This window comes from Microcaecilia unicolor, chromosome 2 (genome assembly GCF_901765095.1).
Source record: "Microcaecilia unicolor chromosome 2, aMicUni1.1, whole genome shotgun sequence".
NCBI lineage: Eukaryota > Metazoa > Chordata > Amphibia > Gymnophiona > Siphonopidae > Microcaecilia > Microcaecilia unicolor.
The window spans coordinates 313,087,007-313,103,971 of NC_044032.1; the positions used below are offsets into that span (position 1 = coordinate 313,087,007).

General features: G+C 45.1%; 1 protein-coding gene across 2 annotated transcripts in view; it reads right to left on the reverse strand.

Annotated features, from left to right (window-relative positions):
* Window positions 1–551: 551 nt before the first annotated feature.
* Window positions 552–16,965, reverse strand: part of RAD23B (RAD23 homolog B, nucleotide excision repair protein) — a 340,024-nt gene continuing 323,610 nt past the window's right edge. Inside the window, exon 10 of one of the 2 annotated variants that reach the window (XM_030194313.1) lies at window positions 552–2,278. In XM_030194313.1, coding sequence (XP_030050173.1) covers window positions 2,165–2,278 — 114 coding nt within the window. In that variant the 3' untranslated portion in view covers window positions 552–2,164. The remainder of the gene's footprint in view (window positions 2,279–16,965) is intronic. The other variant, XM_030194314.1, reaches the window with a different exon arrangement.

A 16,965-nucleotide genomic window follows, 5' to 3' on the forward strand; every position in this document is an offset into this window, starting at 1 on the left:
TAGTTATTTAGTAAACTCAAAAAAGGCTAGAATATTTACCTTATTCAGCCAAATTTTCACAGATTACATCTGGTATACTAAGTTCTTACTGAGCTGTAAGTATATATTTTAATAGACGGTTTGTGTAGCAAACTTGGAACACAAATTTAGCCTGCCTAGAATAGTTACTGGTGGCAAGGCTCCCCCATATTATAAATTTGTATAAGCATTAAGAAAGCCATAGATTTACCTTACTAATAATAGAAAATGAAAGACAGAACCTCAGTCTCATGTTAAGTGATACTGTAAAACACAATCAGTTCCAGAAAACCCTGTAGAAAATGTGCGATCAACACTGCACCAGTTTTGTTTTGTTTTTTTAGGTATGTTATCATTGTTTTGGTCAAGAATTAGACTGTTTTTTGTCAGACTTGAGACAACTGTATAAAGTTAATACTTCTTGATCAAAAGCACACTCTCTTGGAGTCAGTTCAGGCAATGTATTTTTTTTAACCCAGATAGCCTATTTAACATACAAGAAATACCAAGACACAAATGCAACAATCAAAAGAAAAAGTTAAACATTCTCCAAAAAGAACCTTTAATTTGATGTGCATAACATGTTTTGGGCAGAATTTGATTGTTCTTTTTAAAAATATATATTTAAGTGTATTTTACAACAATATTTTCAAAGGGTGGCATTTTTATAGAAGTTGTAACCTCACAGTTCTGTGGCACCAACATCTCCACAGCAATATGTCTGCAATTTAATTCTGTGGTCATATTTTTATAAAAAGAAAAAGCAAATAGAAAAAATCCAGATGAAAAACTACAAAATTAATTTTGACGGCTGTTTTTCATGCACTTTAACTGTACTCAAGATAGATTAACTTCATTTCACAAAGAAATAATGGCAAGCTGCTAACTTCAGTGGGCTGGAGAAAGTAGTACAGCATTTATAAGAATCAAGAAGATCAGTTTATGGGTTTACTTTTTAATGCATTAAAAGAATTGTTTTTATATATGAAAACAAAATATTTTTCAAACTGTGGCTGATGTGGTTTCTCTTGTCCTTCAGATTGTTCTAGGGTAGTAATTCTGCAAACATGTAATAACAGTTTAAAGACAGATAAGCCAAAGTTTACCTTCCTGTAGTCTTTTTAGCCACAAAGGAATAATATATGACAGGCACAGTGATCACTTATTCAGATGTGCTGAGAAGCACATCTGACCAAGAGTATTTTAAAAAATGTCACAATTTTTAAAGATACCTAGTAAATTTCTTCTAAGTTCGATTTTTTTTATAGTATGGGTCTATCACATTACCCCACCCCTTTGAAGAAATACTGATTTTTGTTGATCTCTACACCTTTCTCCATTAGAAATTTAAAAAAGGCTAATCACACAAAACCAAACATGCAAAAGTTATTTTAAAACTTTTACTGCAACATAACATTGAAGCAAATAGTAATTACATACCTACCATTTCCCCAAAATAGAAAAAAATTTGTAAACAGGAAAATAAACTTGTCTGTAGGTGTACTGCTTTTCAAATTGTATCAGAAAGAGGGCATCTCATATTCAGTGATCCAGCAGTAATGATTCTCATTTGAAGTTGAAATTTCTTAAAGCATTTAACATGTGAATGCTTTTTCTCTGTACACTAATATATTGTTAAGCACAAAATAATCTCTTTATTTTGGCATTTATATTTTACAGTTGCTCAAAAACCTCCTTTAAACTGATCTCAAAAAAGCCATTATCCAGTGTTACCATGAAATGCAGACTGTAAGTTCTAGGTAGCAAAAGCTATTTCTAATACCATGTTAATAAAAAAAATATCAAGCAGGGCATTACACTAAATTTTCTGGATGTAGTACACTAAAGTAAATAGCAAAAACCTATGGAAGTTAACCTACAGTTTTAACAGAGGATCTTAAATGCCTGCAAAGCTGATTTTTGGTTGTAGAGTATATTACATGTGGACTGCTGCACCCGCTTAACTAAGCAGACTTGCACTGTATTTATTCGTATCCTATTTCCTATATTATCCCAGGCCCAACCCTTTTACTATCTTATACCAAAGATGGTGGATATGAGCCCCAAATCATCCCAGACAATCCAGTGAATAAAGTTAGTGTAATGCACTGGTGTGAACTGTGAGAATGTGTACAGTCTCTCCTTTTCAGTCATCATCAAAGTTCTGTTGTAGAAGGAAGTTGGCTGCCAAATTTTCATTCTTCTCACAAGCAAAGTATGCTTGTATCACAAGTCCTTCAGGAAATCCTAATGCCTTTAGCTGCAGGGGAAGAAGAAATATGTGTTTGCTTAAAATTTCAGACAAGCCTGATGCATTGATACTTATAAAACACACTGCAACAATCACTCAAAACTTCTTCCATTACTGACAATATTTAGACATATGTTAGTTCACAAAAATATGTATAATCGTGGCACACCTCTCCCCTCCCTTCTCATTTACAACTGTTGGAAGCACTGGATTTAAAGTGCTTCACTCATCAATAGCATCTTTTCTCTGTCTCCAACCTACTGATAAAAAAGCAGTTTCAGTTGTGTGTGCAGGAGATTCACTTTTACTTCTCATATATGGATCTCCTGATGTTATCTAGGCTGATTCTCTATTTTAGTGATAAATGCAAAATTACTTTAGAAAAATTATTTATGCAAGCTTATGGTCATACTGCGACTTTTCATATGCTATTGTTGATATTGTATTGATTTTATTGGTAGTACTTTGTTTATGTTTCAATGATTTTTATTGATGACTTGTCAAAACACAGAAATTATACAACCAACTGGGAGTATTTAGAACATATTCCAGTAGCAACTCCAGGATAGTTCCAGTTCATTGCAAAACGTCAAGTTTGAACTGACGAAACCTCTTCCCATGTCCTCCCCTCCCCCCACCTCCCATTTAGTAAACAACTTCACTGATGACAAAGAACACAATAAAACCATTAAAAAAAAAAACTTCCACCATGACCAAACCAGCGTGTGTGGCAGGAGAATTTCCTGCCAGAGAAACAGCAGAAAGAAAAACCTCCATCAATGAACGAATAATCTCCATAAAAGCTGAGAGAGAAAGAAAAACAGACCTTCATATAAGGATCCCTCTCCCCCTCCACCCCAGTTCTCTGTCATCTTCTCAAAAGTACTTTAAAGTGTATTCAAAATCAAACTTCTCGCCCTATGTGGGAGAGATTGAATATATGCATCCCAAGTTGCCATAAACAACTTTTTCCGTTTCGGGGAAAATCTAGCTATTTTCTGTTCCAACATCATCAATGCATGTAGTCGATTTCTCCATGCCCCTAAAGAGGGTGTTGCCTCACCAATCCATAGCCCCAATATAATTTGCTTACCCAGAGCTGCGGCTTTATGTAGAAAAAGAACACCATAACGAATGGGAACATGAAAAAGAGCAATCCAGCTGGTGTATACAGCAGAGAGCAGCCCAAGAGACCCTCAGGATAATGCAGAATGGACCTCCAAAATAGTCGTACTTTCGGACAGTCCCAAAAACAATGGAAAAAAGAATTATGACCTTGATTACATTTTGGGCAAACCGGTGTCCCCACTCCAACAATCTTAAATACTTTTTCCTGTGTAAAATAAACCCTAGGTAAAACACGATATTGACATTTTCTCAATTCAGCACTTACTGATATGTTGGGTATATGCTTAATCAAGTTCATAAAGTCTGCAGAGGATATGGGCATGCCCAAGTCCCGACTCCATTTATTAAGTAGAGCTACACGGGGTCTGGTAACCGAGATTCGGTGCAGCTCCTTATGAAGAGAAGAAATGGATAAGCCTCTCTCTCTAAATTTTTCAAAAAATTCCTGCAAATGGAGTCCTAAAGGGAAGGCCAAGCCATTCCTATCCAAAGACTGATAATGCTGCAACTGTCAATACGCCAAAAAAACCTCAGGACTTCACTAATCCCCTAGTCTGCAACTGTTCCCAAGATAACATCTTGCCCTCCTCTCCCATCACATGCTGTGAGAGACACCCCCATCATCGAAAACTAAGATTATCAAGATCTGATGAGAATTGCAAATGACCTTGAATAGGGAGTTGATCCGAGGTTTCTGGATTCCCTCCCAAGAGGAGAACTAAATATCGCCAAACCTCTCGCAGAGGCCAAAGAATTACACTCCGATGAAACCCAATCAGTAGAGATCCCAGTGGGCCCTTTAGAAGTGACTTAATGACCCATGGACAGTAAAATGCAGTTTCACAGTCTATGGGAGTAAAGTCTTGTTCACCCAGAAACCAATCTCGAAGATGGCAAAGTAAATAGGCTTGATTATACATACGCAAGTTAGGCAATCCCATACCCCTGTGTTTCCAAGCACCTATTAAATATCTAAAAGACATTTTTGGCTTCTTGCCTGCCCAACAAAATTTGGATAGAGGTTTCCGCAAAGTGATTAAATCTTGTTTTAACAAATGAAGAGATAATAACTGTAAGGTGTAAAGCCATTTGGGGAACAGGATCATGTTAAAAAGTTGGAATCAGCCATGTACCGACAAAGGAAGATGAAGCCATTGATCCAAACTCTAGTAGAATCCAGTAACCCCGTTAAATTGCAGTCATAAAGCAACGAGGCCTCAAAAGAATAAGACCTTTCTTCCCAAGAGACATATTTCGTAGTCTGGTACAATCTTTGGTGCTAAGTCACCTAGACTACTGCAATGCACTTTATGCTGGCTGTAAAGAACAAATCATAAAGAAACTTCAAACAGCCCAAAACACTGCAACCAGACTCATATTTGGTAAAACAAAATTCGAAAGTGCTGCACTCTTAAGAGAAAAATTACACTGGCCTCCACTCAAGGAACGTATTGCGTTCAAGGTTTGCATCCTGATTCATAAAATTATCTATGGAGATGCCCCGGTCTACATGTCAGATCTTATTGACCTACCACCCAGGAATATTAAAAGATCTTCAAGAACATTCCTAAATCTTCACTTCCCTAGCTGCAAAGGACTAAACTATAAATTAATACATTCATCCAGTTTTTCTTATATAGGAACACAGCTTTGGAATGCATTACTACTTGATGTGAAAAAATAAGTGACCTAATCAATTTTCAGAAATCACTGAAGACCTCTCTCTTCAATAGAACATATCACAATGACCCATCACCTGAACTTTAGTACATTGCTGTTTTGTTATTTCATTATCGATCTCGTTATACTTACTGTTTTATTCCACTATGTTACTCATATTCTTGTGTTATTATTAATTGTATCTCTACTCAGCCGTGGCAATAGCCAGGGCAGAAAATTGTAAGCCACATTGAGCCTGCAAATAGGTGGGAAAATGTGGGATACAAAATGCAATAAATAAATAAATAAGGTAACCGAATCCCCAAATAAAAGATATGAATTCCCAACGTAGGGGAAATGGGCCTGTCCAATGTCTTTGCACTGATTTAATAGTGGGTAAAGCCAAAGACTTTTCAAAATTAACTTGAAGCCGGAAAAATCACCATACTCCACAAAACTTTCCATAAGCACTTCCAAAGATCTCTGAGGATCGGTAACATGCATTAAAATATCATCAGCAAAAGAAGAACGTTTAAATTCCTGTAAGCCAATCTTAACTCCTTTAATTTCAGGGTTACCCATGATTTCTCTTATCAGAGAATCTAAGGAGAGAACACATAATAAAGGAGATAAAAGGCATCCCTGTCGCGTACCTCTACTTACAGCAAAAGATGGAGAAAACACCATTTACCCAAATCATCGCCTGAGGTGAAGCATAAAGCGTCTTAATTGAGTTAAAAAAAAATTCTCCAACACCATATCTACGCAGAGTAGCAAATAAAAAATTCCAAGCAACGCGATCAAAAGCTTTCATCTGCATCAAAACTGACTAACAAAGATAGAGTATGAGTGCATTCCACGTGCTCGAGCAAAATAAGAATTTTCCGAATGTTCCGGGTAATTGTACGGCCACGAACAAAACCAACCTGGGGTTCAGCTATCAAAGACGGCAACACTTGAGCCAGTCGATTCGTTAAAATCTTGGCCAACAATTTAGCTTCTACATTCAGCAGTGAAAGAGGCCTATAAGAGGAATGTTGCGTAGGATCCTTCCCCGGCTTCAACAATAGAATAATCTGGGCCAGTTGTAAAGATCGAGGTAAACCGTTGTCCATTACAAACTGTGTAAACAAATATTGCAATATGGGAATAACGGAGGGTGATATAAGTTTATAAAATTCTGCCCTAAAGCCGTCAGGGCCCGGCGTTTTGTTGGATTGCTAAAGACACCTCCTCTTCAGTTATAGGAGCGTCAAGCTTACATTTAGCTTCCTCCGATAGCCGCAGTAAATCCAAGCTATCCAAAAACAGTTCTCCTTCCATTTCCTCTCCCAAAGAGCGAGTATAAAGGTGTTGATAATATTTCTGGAAGACATTCCCTATCTCCAAATCTTTCCTCACTGAAACCCCATCTGAGATATTAGAGGAGCCTCTAGATCATTTTACTAGTTTTGCCAAAAGTTTCCTAGATTTACTATTGTGTTAATATAACTGAAATTTATAATATTGTATCAATTTCATTGCCCTGGCGTGAAGTTCACCCAAGGAAGCCTGGAGAGGCAGCAGCATACTGCATTGGTTGACAGGATACTTGCTATATTGAATATGCACTTTAATCTCCCAATCCCGTGCTTTTCGCTTAAAAGAGGGTATATGCTAAGATTTCCCCTCACAGAACTGCCCTGGCAGCTTCCCAAAGAGTACCGGGATATGCACGTGACCAGCATTATGCTGATAATCAGCCCATTTGAGCAAGAGATATTCGTGAAACTCATAATCCCAATATAAATGCGCTGGAAATACGGCTTGGTAGTACTTTGTTTACTGAAATACTCTGCTAAGATTAATATTTTTCAATCATTTAGGATCATAAATTTTAATGCACAGATTTTTGTCTTCAGGCAGTTCCATTAATGAGTTTACATAGCTGTTGGTCAAATGAAGGTATTAATTTGCTAAGTACAGTGGAATGTGTACTTCTATAATATCAGTACTATAGAAAGGTGGTATATCAAATCAATGGCCATTTACCCTTAGTTGCACAACAAAACCCAGTCTGAGAATTCTGTAACTATTATAATATGATAGTGTATGAACAGTTCTTCTGAGCACACTATCTGGTACAACTATGTCATCTAGTCCATTGCTCAATATCTTTATTCAGGTAAAGTTAAATGCAGAATTTTCTCCCTATAATCATTGGGGCATACCATCGATTCTATGGATTATTTTTCTTTCTTAAAAAAACTATCTTTATTGAAAAATTATGATTCAATCATTTTATTGATGCCAAAAACCCAACATAATACTTGAACAATAACGGCCGATCAAAACCAAAGTCAGAGTAAATTGAACAATAGCAGGAACATAACAACAGCCATCAAACTCCATATTTTCCTTTGTCTCCCCCTCCCTCCGCAAACAGTTATCCCTCTCCCCCTGTACTCCCCCTCCCCACCTCATCAGTACGTTAGTCTTCTGCTGTTACAGTGTACAACTGCACAAAAGCATTGCAGCCATGAGTTTATTGAAAAATTAAAATAAAAACAAGCATAAACACACTTATTTAATAAGCAAAATGAATTATCAAAAAAATATAAAAACAAAAAAAGAAAATAACTTTCCTAGTAAATTAATCAGAAAATAATTTACCTGTAAATATTAGCTTAATTACACTTTATACCTCCTTTTGAAAAGCTTTAAAAACTAATCTTATTCTGTTTTATAGCAACTATTTTTAATGGTATACACTGAAGATTTCAAAAGGAATGGATAGATTTGTGTATTTGATCTGGATGGGATTCTTCTCTAATTCTGTAATACGAGTTGAACAGTGAGGTTAAAAGTGGAATAGAAATCACAGAATAGATTAAAATAGATTAGTCCGCTATAACCAGGAGGCATTGAGCACCCCCAATATTGAGAAAATTCTTTGTATGTGTCCAGGGAGGGGTTATGTTCATTGGGCTTAGCACCCCCAATAATTTAGAAAAGTTGGCTCCTATGCCAGGAGGGCAGAATAATATCAAGGGAGTTATAAAAGGCAAATTATATCAAACAAAAAGAAATGACCCTAACACTCATACAGGAAGTCATATCTAAATACCAGCTAACTAAATTCCCTACAGTAGTACCAGTGGACACAACTAGAATTAAAGACTTAATGATAAGAAAATTCTTCACTTGGACTCAGTCTCAGTTCCATCTTGTTTTCTTCCAACCTCTCCTACTGCTTATCAAGTTATCTGTTGGTGCATTACCCCATCACATCAGCATTGGGACAGCTTTTCTTCTCCTTCCTCCTCCTCTTTTCACCTCTTTCATTCTAGACTCCTGCTCTGCTTTCTTCTTTTGTACTTTTTTGTAAATCACCTTTCTCTGCTGCCACACAAAGCGAATGCTACATACCTGTAGAAGGTATTCTCCGAGGACAGCAGGCTGATTGTTCTCACTGATGGGTGACGTCCACGGCAGCCCCTCCAATCGGAACACTTTACTAGCAAAGGCCTTTGCTAGTCCTCGCGCGCCGATGCGCACCGCGCAAGCGTGGCCGTCTTCCCGCCCAAACTGGCTCGTGTTCGTCAGTCCCATATGTAGCAAGACAAAACAAGGGAAGACACTAATCCAAAGGGGAGGCGGGCGGGTTTGTGAGAACAACCTTAACCACGTTAGCCCTATATATGGCCCCTATACACATTCTATTCATCGCCCTGTCCCTTCCTAACCTCTTCCCCCTCCCCTTCCACTGTCTACCTCAGGAACTCATTGCCCACCCTTGTCCCCTCCCGTCCTGCTCATTACTCCCCTACCCCCCCCCCCCCACCACCTCCCCAGCACTCCTGCCCCCCTCATCATTCCTAGCTCTCAACTTTTTACATCTCCTCCCCACCATTAACCCATCCCCATTCCTCCTTAACACATCCCATCTTCGTCATCTTCGTCGACCCTCCTCCCCCACCCTCCTCCGTACTCTCTTACTCCTTTTCCTACTTTCCGCAGGTGATGTCAATTCCAATCCAGGCCCCCCTCACCTCTCCTCTCCATATCCACGTAACCGATCCCAGAATGCCTCCAATCTCATCTCTATTCCCCTTCTCCCCCCCACTTCCCTCCCCTTCTCGTGTGCCCAATGGAATGCCCACTCAGTATGCAACAAACTCTCCTTCACCCACGATTTATTCATCTCCCGTTCCCTTCAACTGCTCGCTTTAACTGAAACTTGGATAACCCCTAATGACACTGCCTCAATCGCAGCCCTATGCCATGGAGGATATCTTTTCTTCCACACTCCCCGCCCAGATGCACGCGGTGGAGGCGTTGGGTTTCTTCTCTCACCCTCTTGTAGTTTCCAACCCCTCCTCCTGCCACAGTCTCAATGCTTCTCATCCTTCGAAACTCATGCCATCCGTCTATTCTACCCGACACCACTCAGAGTTGCAGTCATCTACCGCCCCCCTGATAAGCCTCTCTCTTCATTCCTTACTGACTTCGACGCTTGGCTCACCGTCTTTCTTGATCCCTCATCTCCAACCCTCATTCTTGGTGATTTTAACATTCATGTTGACAACCCTTCCAACTCCTACGCTTCTAAATTCCTCACTCTGACATCCTCCTTTAACCTCCAACTATGCTCTACCACTCCTACTCACCATAATGGCCATTGTCTCGACCGCGTTCTCTTCTCTTCCTGCTCACCTTCCAATCTCTGCACCTCAGTCCTTCCTATCTCAGATCATCACCTTATCACCCTCACACCATCACCCACCACCTCAACCTCGCCCAACTTTAACCACTGCCTTCAGGAATCTCCAAGCTGTCGACCCCCCTACCCTATCCTCTCACATCTCCAATCTCTTCCCTTCCATCTCGTCTTCTGAATCTGTCGACACGGATGTCTCTACCTACAATGAAATTCTCTCCACTGCTCTGGATACCCTAGCACCATCTGTCTCTCGCCCCACTAAGCGCATTAATCCTCAGCCCTGGTTAACCCCTTGCATCAGTTACCTTCGCTCCTGCACCCAATCTGCTGAACGACTCTGGAGGAAATCTCGCACCCTGTCAGACTTCACCCATTACAAATTCATGCTATCCTCCTTCCAGTTCTCCCTATTCCTTGCCAAACAGGAATATTATTCTCAATTAACCAATTCTCTTGGCTCCAACCCTCATCGCCTCTTCGCCACCCTCAACTCCCTACTTAAAGTGCCCTCCGCTCCCACCCCCCCTCACTCTCTCCTCAAACACTTGCCGACTACTTCCGCGACAAAGTGCAGAAAATAAACCTTGAATTCACTTCCAGGCCTTCTCCTCCCTGTGACTTCTTAACCCACTCCCTCAACCAACCTAACCTGGCCTCCTTCTCCTCCTTCCCTGAGATCACCGAAGAGGAAACTGCTCGCCTTCTTTCTTCCTCTAAGTGCACCACCTGTTCCTCCGATCCCATTCCCACCAATCTGCTTACCAACATCTCTCCTACAGTTAACCCCTCAATCTGTCACATCCTCAATCTCTCTCTCTCCACTGCTACGGTCCCTGACACCTTCAAGCACGCTGTAGTCACACCACTTGTCCCTCTAACTACCGCCTCATCTCTCTCCTACCCTTCCTCTCCAAATTACTTGAACACGCTGTCCACAGCCGCTGCCTTGATTTCCTCTCCTCTCAGGCCGTCCTCGATCTGCTTCAATCGGGCTTTCGCCCACTACACTGGACAGAAACAGCACTCTCTAAAGTCTGCAATGACCTGTTCCTTGCCAAATCCAAAGGTCACTATTCCATCCTCATCCTCCTCGACCTATCCGCCGCCTTTGACACCGTCAATCATAATTTACTTCTCGACACACTGTCCTCATTCGGGTTCCAGGGCTCCGTCCTCTCCTGGTTCTCTTCGTATCTTTCCCAACGCACCTTCAGAGTATTTTCTAATGGCTCTTCTTCCACCCCCGTCCCGCTCTCTGTTGGGGTTCCTCAAGGATCTGTCCTTGGACCACTTCTTTTCTCGATATACACCTCTTCCCTGGGCTCGCTGATCTCATCACATGGTTTCCAGTACCATCTCTATGCTGATGACACCCAGCTTTATCTCTCCACTCCCCATATCACAGTCGAAACCCAGGCCAAAGTTTTGGCCTGCCTTTCAGACATCGCTGCCTGGATGTCCAACCGGCATATGAAACTGAACATGGCAAAGACTGAGCTCCTTGTCTTTCCACCCAAACCCTCTTCTCCTCTTCCCCCACTTTCCGTCTCTGTTGACAATGCCCTCATCCTCCCCGTCTCTTCAGCCCGCAATCTCGGAGTCATTTTTGACTCCTCCCTCTCCTTCTCTGCCCATATCCAGCAGACAGCTAAGACCTGTCGCTTCTTCCTCTATAATATTAGCAAAATTCGCCCATTCCTCTCTGACCACCCGAACCCTCGTCCACTCGCTCATTACCTCTCGTCTTGACTATGGCAACCTTCCCCTCGCTGGCCTCCCGCTTAGCCACCTATCCCCCCTTCAATCTGTCCAAAATTCCGCCGCACGTCTTATCTACCGCGTGAACCGATACTCTCATATCACCCCTCTCCTCAAGTCGCTTCACTGGCTCCCGGTCCGCCGTCGTATACAGTTCAAGCTTCTCCTATTGACCTTCAAGTGCACTCAATCTGCAGCCCCCCATTACCTCTCTACCCTCCTCTCCCCGTATGTTCCCACCCATAACCTCCGCTCTCAGAACAAATCACTCCTATCTGTACCCTTCTCCACCACCGCTAACTCCAGACTCCGCCCCTTCTGCCTCGCATCACCTTATGCCTGGAACAGACTTCCCGAGCCCATACGCCATGCGCCCTCCCTGACCATTTTCAAGTCCTTACTCAAAGCCCATCTCTTCTCCCTTGCTTTTGGCGCCTAACCACCTTCCCCATTCATGATACCTACACTTACTACATAGTTTGTTACCTTTAGATTGTAAGCTCTCTTGAGCAGGGACTGTCCTTCCCCATGTTTAAACTTGTACAGCACTGCGTAACCCTGGAAGCGCTATAGAAATGCTAAGTAGTAGTAGTAATACCTTCTACAGGTATGAAGCATTCGCTTTCTCCGAGGACAAGCAGGCTGCTTGTTCTCACTGATGGGGTATCCCTAGCCCCCAGGCTCACTCAAAACAACAAACATGGTCAATTGGGCCTCACAACGGCGAGGACTTAACTGAGATTGACCTAACAACTTATCCAACTAACAGATAGTGTAGCCTGGAACAGAATAAAACATGGGCCTAGGGGGGTGGAGTTGGATTCTAAACCCCGAACAGATTCTGAAGCACTGACTGCCCGAACCGACTGTCGCGTCGGGTATCCTGCTGCAGGCAGTAATGAGATGTGAATGTGTGGACAGATGACCATGTCGCAGCTTTGCATATCTCTTCAATAGTGGCTGACTTCAAGTGGGCCACTGACGCAGCCATGGCTCTGACATTATGAGCTGTGACATGACCCTCAAGAGCCAGCCCAGCCTGGGCATAAGTGAAGGAAATGCAATCTGCTAGCCAATTGGATATGGTGTGTTTCCCCACAGCCACTCCCCTCCTGTTGGGATCAAAAGAAACAAACAATTGGGCGGACTGTCTGTTGGGCTGTGTCCGCTCCAGATAGAAGGCCAATGCTCTTTTCCAGTCCAATGTGTGCAGCTGACGTTCAGCAGGGCAGGAATGAGGACGGGGAAAGAATGTTGGCAAGACAATTGACTGGTTCAGATGGAACTCCGACACTACCTTCGGCAAGAACTTAGGGTGAGTGAGGAGGACTACACTGTTATGATGAAATTTGGTGTAAGGGGCCTGGGCTACCAGGGCCTGAAGCTCACTGACTCTACGAGCTGAAGTAACTGCCACCAAGAAAATGACCTTCCAGGTCAAGTACTTCAGATGGCAGGAGTTCAGTGGCTCAAAAGGAGGTTTCATCAGCTGGGTGAGAACGACATTGAGATCCCATAACACTGTAGGAGGTTTGACGGGGGGCTTTGACAAAAGCAAACCTCTCATGAAGCGAACTAAAGGCTGTCCTGAGATCGGCTTACCTTCCACACGGTAATGGTATGCACTGATTGCGCAAAAGTGAACTCTTACAGAGTTGGCCTTGAGACCAGGCTCAGACAAGTGCAGAAGGTATTCAAGCAGGGTCTGTGTAGGACAAGAGCGAGGATCTAGGGCCTTGCTGTCACACCAGACAGCAAACCTCCTCCATAGAAAGAAGTAACACCTCTTAGTGGAATCTTTCCTGGAAGCAAGCAAGATGCGGAAGACACCCTCTGACAGGCCCAAAGAGGCAAAGTCTATGCTCTCAACATCCAGGCCGTGAGAGCCAGAGACCGGAGGTTGGGATGCAGAAGCGCCCCTTCGTCCTGTGTGATGAGGGTCGGAAAACACTCCAATCTCCACGGTTCTTCGGAGGACAACTCCAGAAGAAGAGGGAACCAGATCTGACGCAACCAAAACGGAGCAATCAGAATCATGGTGCCTCGGTCCTGCTTGAGTTTCAACAAAGTCTTCCCCACCAGAGGTATGGGAGGATAAGCATACAGCAGACCTTCCCCCCAGTCCAGGAGGAAGGCATCCGATGCCAGTCTGCCGGGGGCCTGAAGTCTGGAACAGAAGAGGGACCTTCTGGTTGGCTCGAGATGCAAAGAGATCTACCAAGGGGGTGCCCCACACCTGGAAGATCTGGCGCACTACTCGGGAGTTGAGCGACCACTCGTGAGGTTGCATAATCCTGCTTAACCTGTCGGCCAGACTGTTGTTTACGCCTGGCAGATATGTGGCTTGGAGCACCATGCCGTGACGGCGAGCCCAGAGCCACATGCTGACAGCTTCCTGACATAGGGGGCGAGATCCGGTGCCCCCCTGCTTGTTGATGTAATACATGGCAACCTGGTTGTCTGTCTGAATTTGGATAATTTGGTGGGACAGCCGATCTCTGAAAGCCTTCAGAGCGTTCCAGACCGCTCGTAACTCCAGGAGATCGATCTGCAGATCGCGTTCCTGGAGGGACCAGCTTCCCTGGGTGTGCAGCCCATCGACATGAGCTCCCCACCCCAGGAGAGACGCATCCGTAGTCAGCACTTTTTGTGGCTGAGGAATTTGGAAGGGGCGTCCCAGAGTCAAATTGGACCAAATCGTCCACCAATACAGGGATTTGAGAAAACTCGTGGACAGGTGGATCACGTCTTCTAGATCCCCAGCAGCCTGAAACCACTGGGAAGCTAGGGTCCATTGAGCAGATCGCATGTGAAGGCGGGCCATGGGAGTCACATGAACTGTGGAGGCCATATGGCCCAACAATCTCAACATCTGCTGAGCTGTGATCTGCTGGGACGCTCGCACCCGCGAGACGAGGGACAACAAGTTGTTGGCTCTCGTCTCTGGGAGATAGGCTCGAGCCGTCCGAGAATCCAGCAGAGCTCCTATGAATTTGAGTCTATGTACTGGGAGAAGATGGGACTTTGGATAATTTATCACAAACCCCAGTAGCTCCAGGAGGCAAATAGTCATCTGCATGGACTGTAGAGCTCCTGCCTCGGATGTGTTCTTCACCAGCCAATCGTCGAGATAGGGGAACACGTGCACTCCCAGCCTGCTAAGCGCCGCTGCTACTACAGCCAAGCACTTCGTGAACACTCTGGGCGCAGAGGCGAGCCCAAAGGGTAGCACACAATACTGGAAGTGACGTGTGCCCAGCTGAAATCGCAGATACTGTCTGTGAGCTGGCAGTATCGGAATGTGCGTGTAAGCGTCCTTCAAGTCCAGAGAGCATAGCCAGTCGTTTTCCTGAATCATGGGAAGAAGGGTGCCCAGGGAAAGCATCCTGAACTTTTCCTTGACCAGATATTTGTTCAGGGCCCTTAGGTCTAGGATGGGACGCATCCCCCCTGTTTTCTTTTCCACAAGTAAATACCTGGAATAGAATCCCAGCCCTTCTTGCCCGGATGGCACGGGCTCGACCGCATTGGCGCTGAGAAGGGCGGAGAGTTCCTCTGCAAGTACCTGCTTGTGCTGGAAGCTGTAGGATTGAGCTCCCGGTGGGCAATTTGGAGGTTTGGAGGCCAAATTGAGGGTGTATCCTTGCCGGACTATTTGATGAACCCAACGGTCGGAGGTTATGAGAGGCCACCTTTGGTGAAAAACTTTCAACCTCCCCCCGACCGGCAGATCGCCCGGCACTGACACGTTGATGTCGGCTATGCTCTGCTGGAGCCAGTCAAAAGCTCGCCCCTTGCTTTTGCTGGGGAGCCGAGGGGCCTTGCTGAGGCGCACGCTGCTGATGAGAGCGAGCGCGCTGGGGCTTAGCCTGGGCCGCAGGCTGTCGAGAACGAGGATTGTACCTACGCTTACCAGAAGAGTAGGGAACAGTCTTCCTTCCACCATAAAAACGTCTACCTGAGGAGGTAGATGCTGAAGGCTGCCGGCGGGAGAACTTGTCGAAAGCGGTATCCCGCTGGTGGAGCTGCTCTACCACCTGTTCGATTTTTTCTCCAAAAATATTGTCCGCTCGGCAAGGGGAGTCCGCAATCCGCTGCTGGATCCTATTCTCCAGATCGGAGGCACGCAGCCATGAGAGCCTGCGCATCACCACACCTTGAGCAGCGGCCCTGGACGCGACATCAAAGGTATCGTATACCCCTCTGGCCAGGAATTTTCTGCACGCCTTCAGCTGCCTGACCACCTCCTGAAATGGCTTGGCTTGCTCAGGAGGGAGCTTGTCCACCAAGCCCGCCAACTACCGCACATTGTTCCGTATATGGATGCTCGTGTAGAGCTGGTAAGTCTGGATTTTGGCCACGAGCATAGAAGAATGGTAGGCCTTCCTCCCAAAGGAGTCTAAGGTTCTAGAGTCCTTGCCCAGGGGCGCCGAAGCATGCTCCCTAGAACTCTTAGCCTTCTTCAGGGCCAGATCCACCACACCAGAGTCGTGAGGCAACTGAATGCGCTTCAGCTCTGGGTCCCCATGGATCCGGTACTGGGACTCGATCTTCTTGGGAATGTGGGGATTAGTTAGAGGCTTGGTCCAGTTCGCCAGCAATGTCTTTTTTAGGACATGATGCATGGGTACTGTGGACGCTTCCTTAGGCGGAGAAGGATAGTCCAGGAGCTCAAACATTTCAGCCCTGGGCTCGTCCTCCACAACCACCGGGAAGGGGATGGCCGTAGACATCTCCCGGACAAAGGCCGCAAAAGACAGACTCTCAGGAGGAGAAAGCTGCCTTTCAGGGGAGGGAGTGGGATCGGAAGGAAGGCCATCAGACTCCTCGTCAGAGAAATATCTGATGTCTTCCTCCTCCTCCCACGAGGCCTCACCATCGGTATCAGACACAAGTTCATGAACCTGCGTCTGAAGCCGTGCCCGACTCGACTCCGTGGAAACACGGCCACGGTGGGAGCGTCGAGAGGTAGACTCCCTCGCCCGCACCGGCGAAGCTCCCTCTGCAGACGTTGTCGGGGAGCCTTCCTGGGAGGCGACCGCAGTCGGTACCGCAAGCGGCACCAATGTCAGAGACCTCACCCCGGGCAAGGGGCCAGCCGGCGCCTCACTCGACGGTACCGGTGGCGCAAGCACCCCCGGTACTGGAGGGGAAGGGTGCAACAGCTCTCCCAGGATCTCTGGGAGAACGGCCCGGAGACTCTCGTGCAGAGCGGCTGTGGAGAAGACATGGAAGCCGATGCAGGCGTTGAAGTCAGAGTTTGTTCCGGGCTGTCCAAAGTGGAGCGCATCGACACCTCCTGAACAGAGGGTGAGCGGTCCTGTCGGTGCCGATGCCTACTGGGTGCCCACTCCCTCGGCGACCCAGAGCTCTCGGTACCGATGCGGGAAGGAGACCGGTGTCGATGCTTCTTTGACTTTTTCAAACGAAGCATGTCACCGGAACTTCC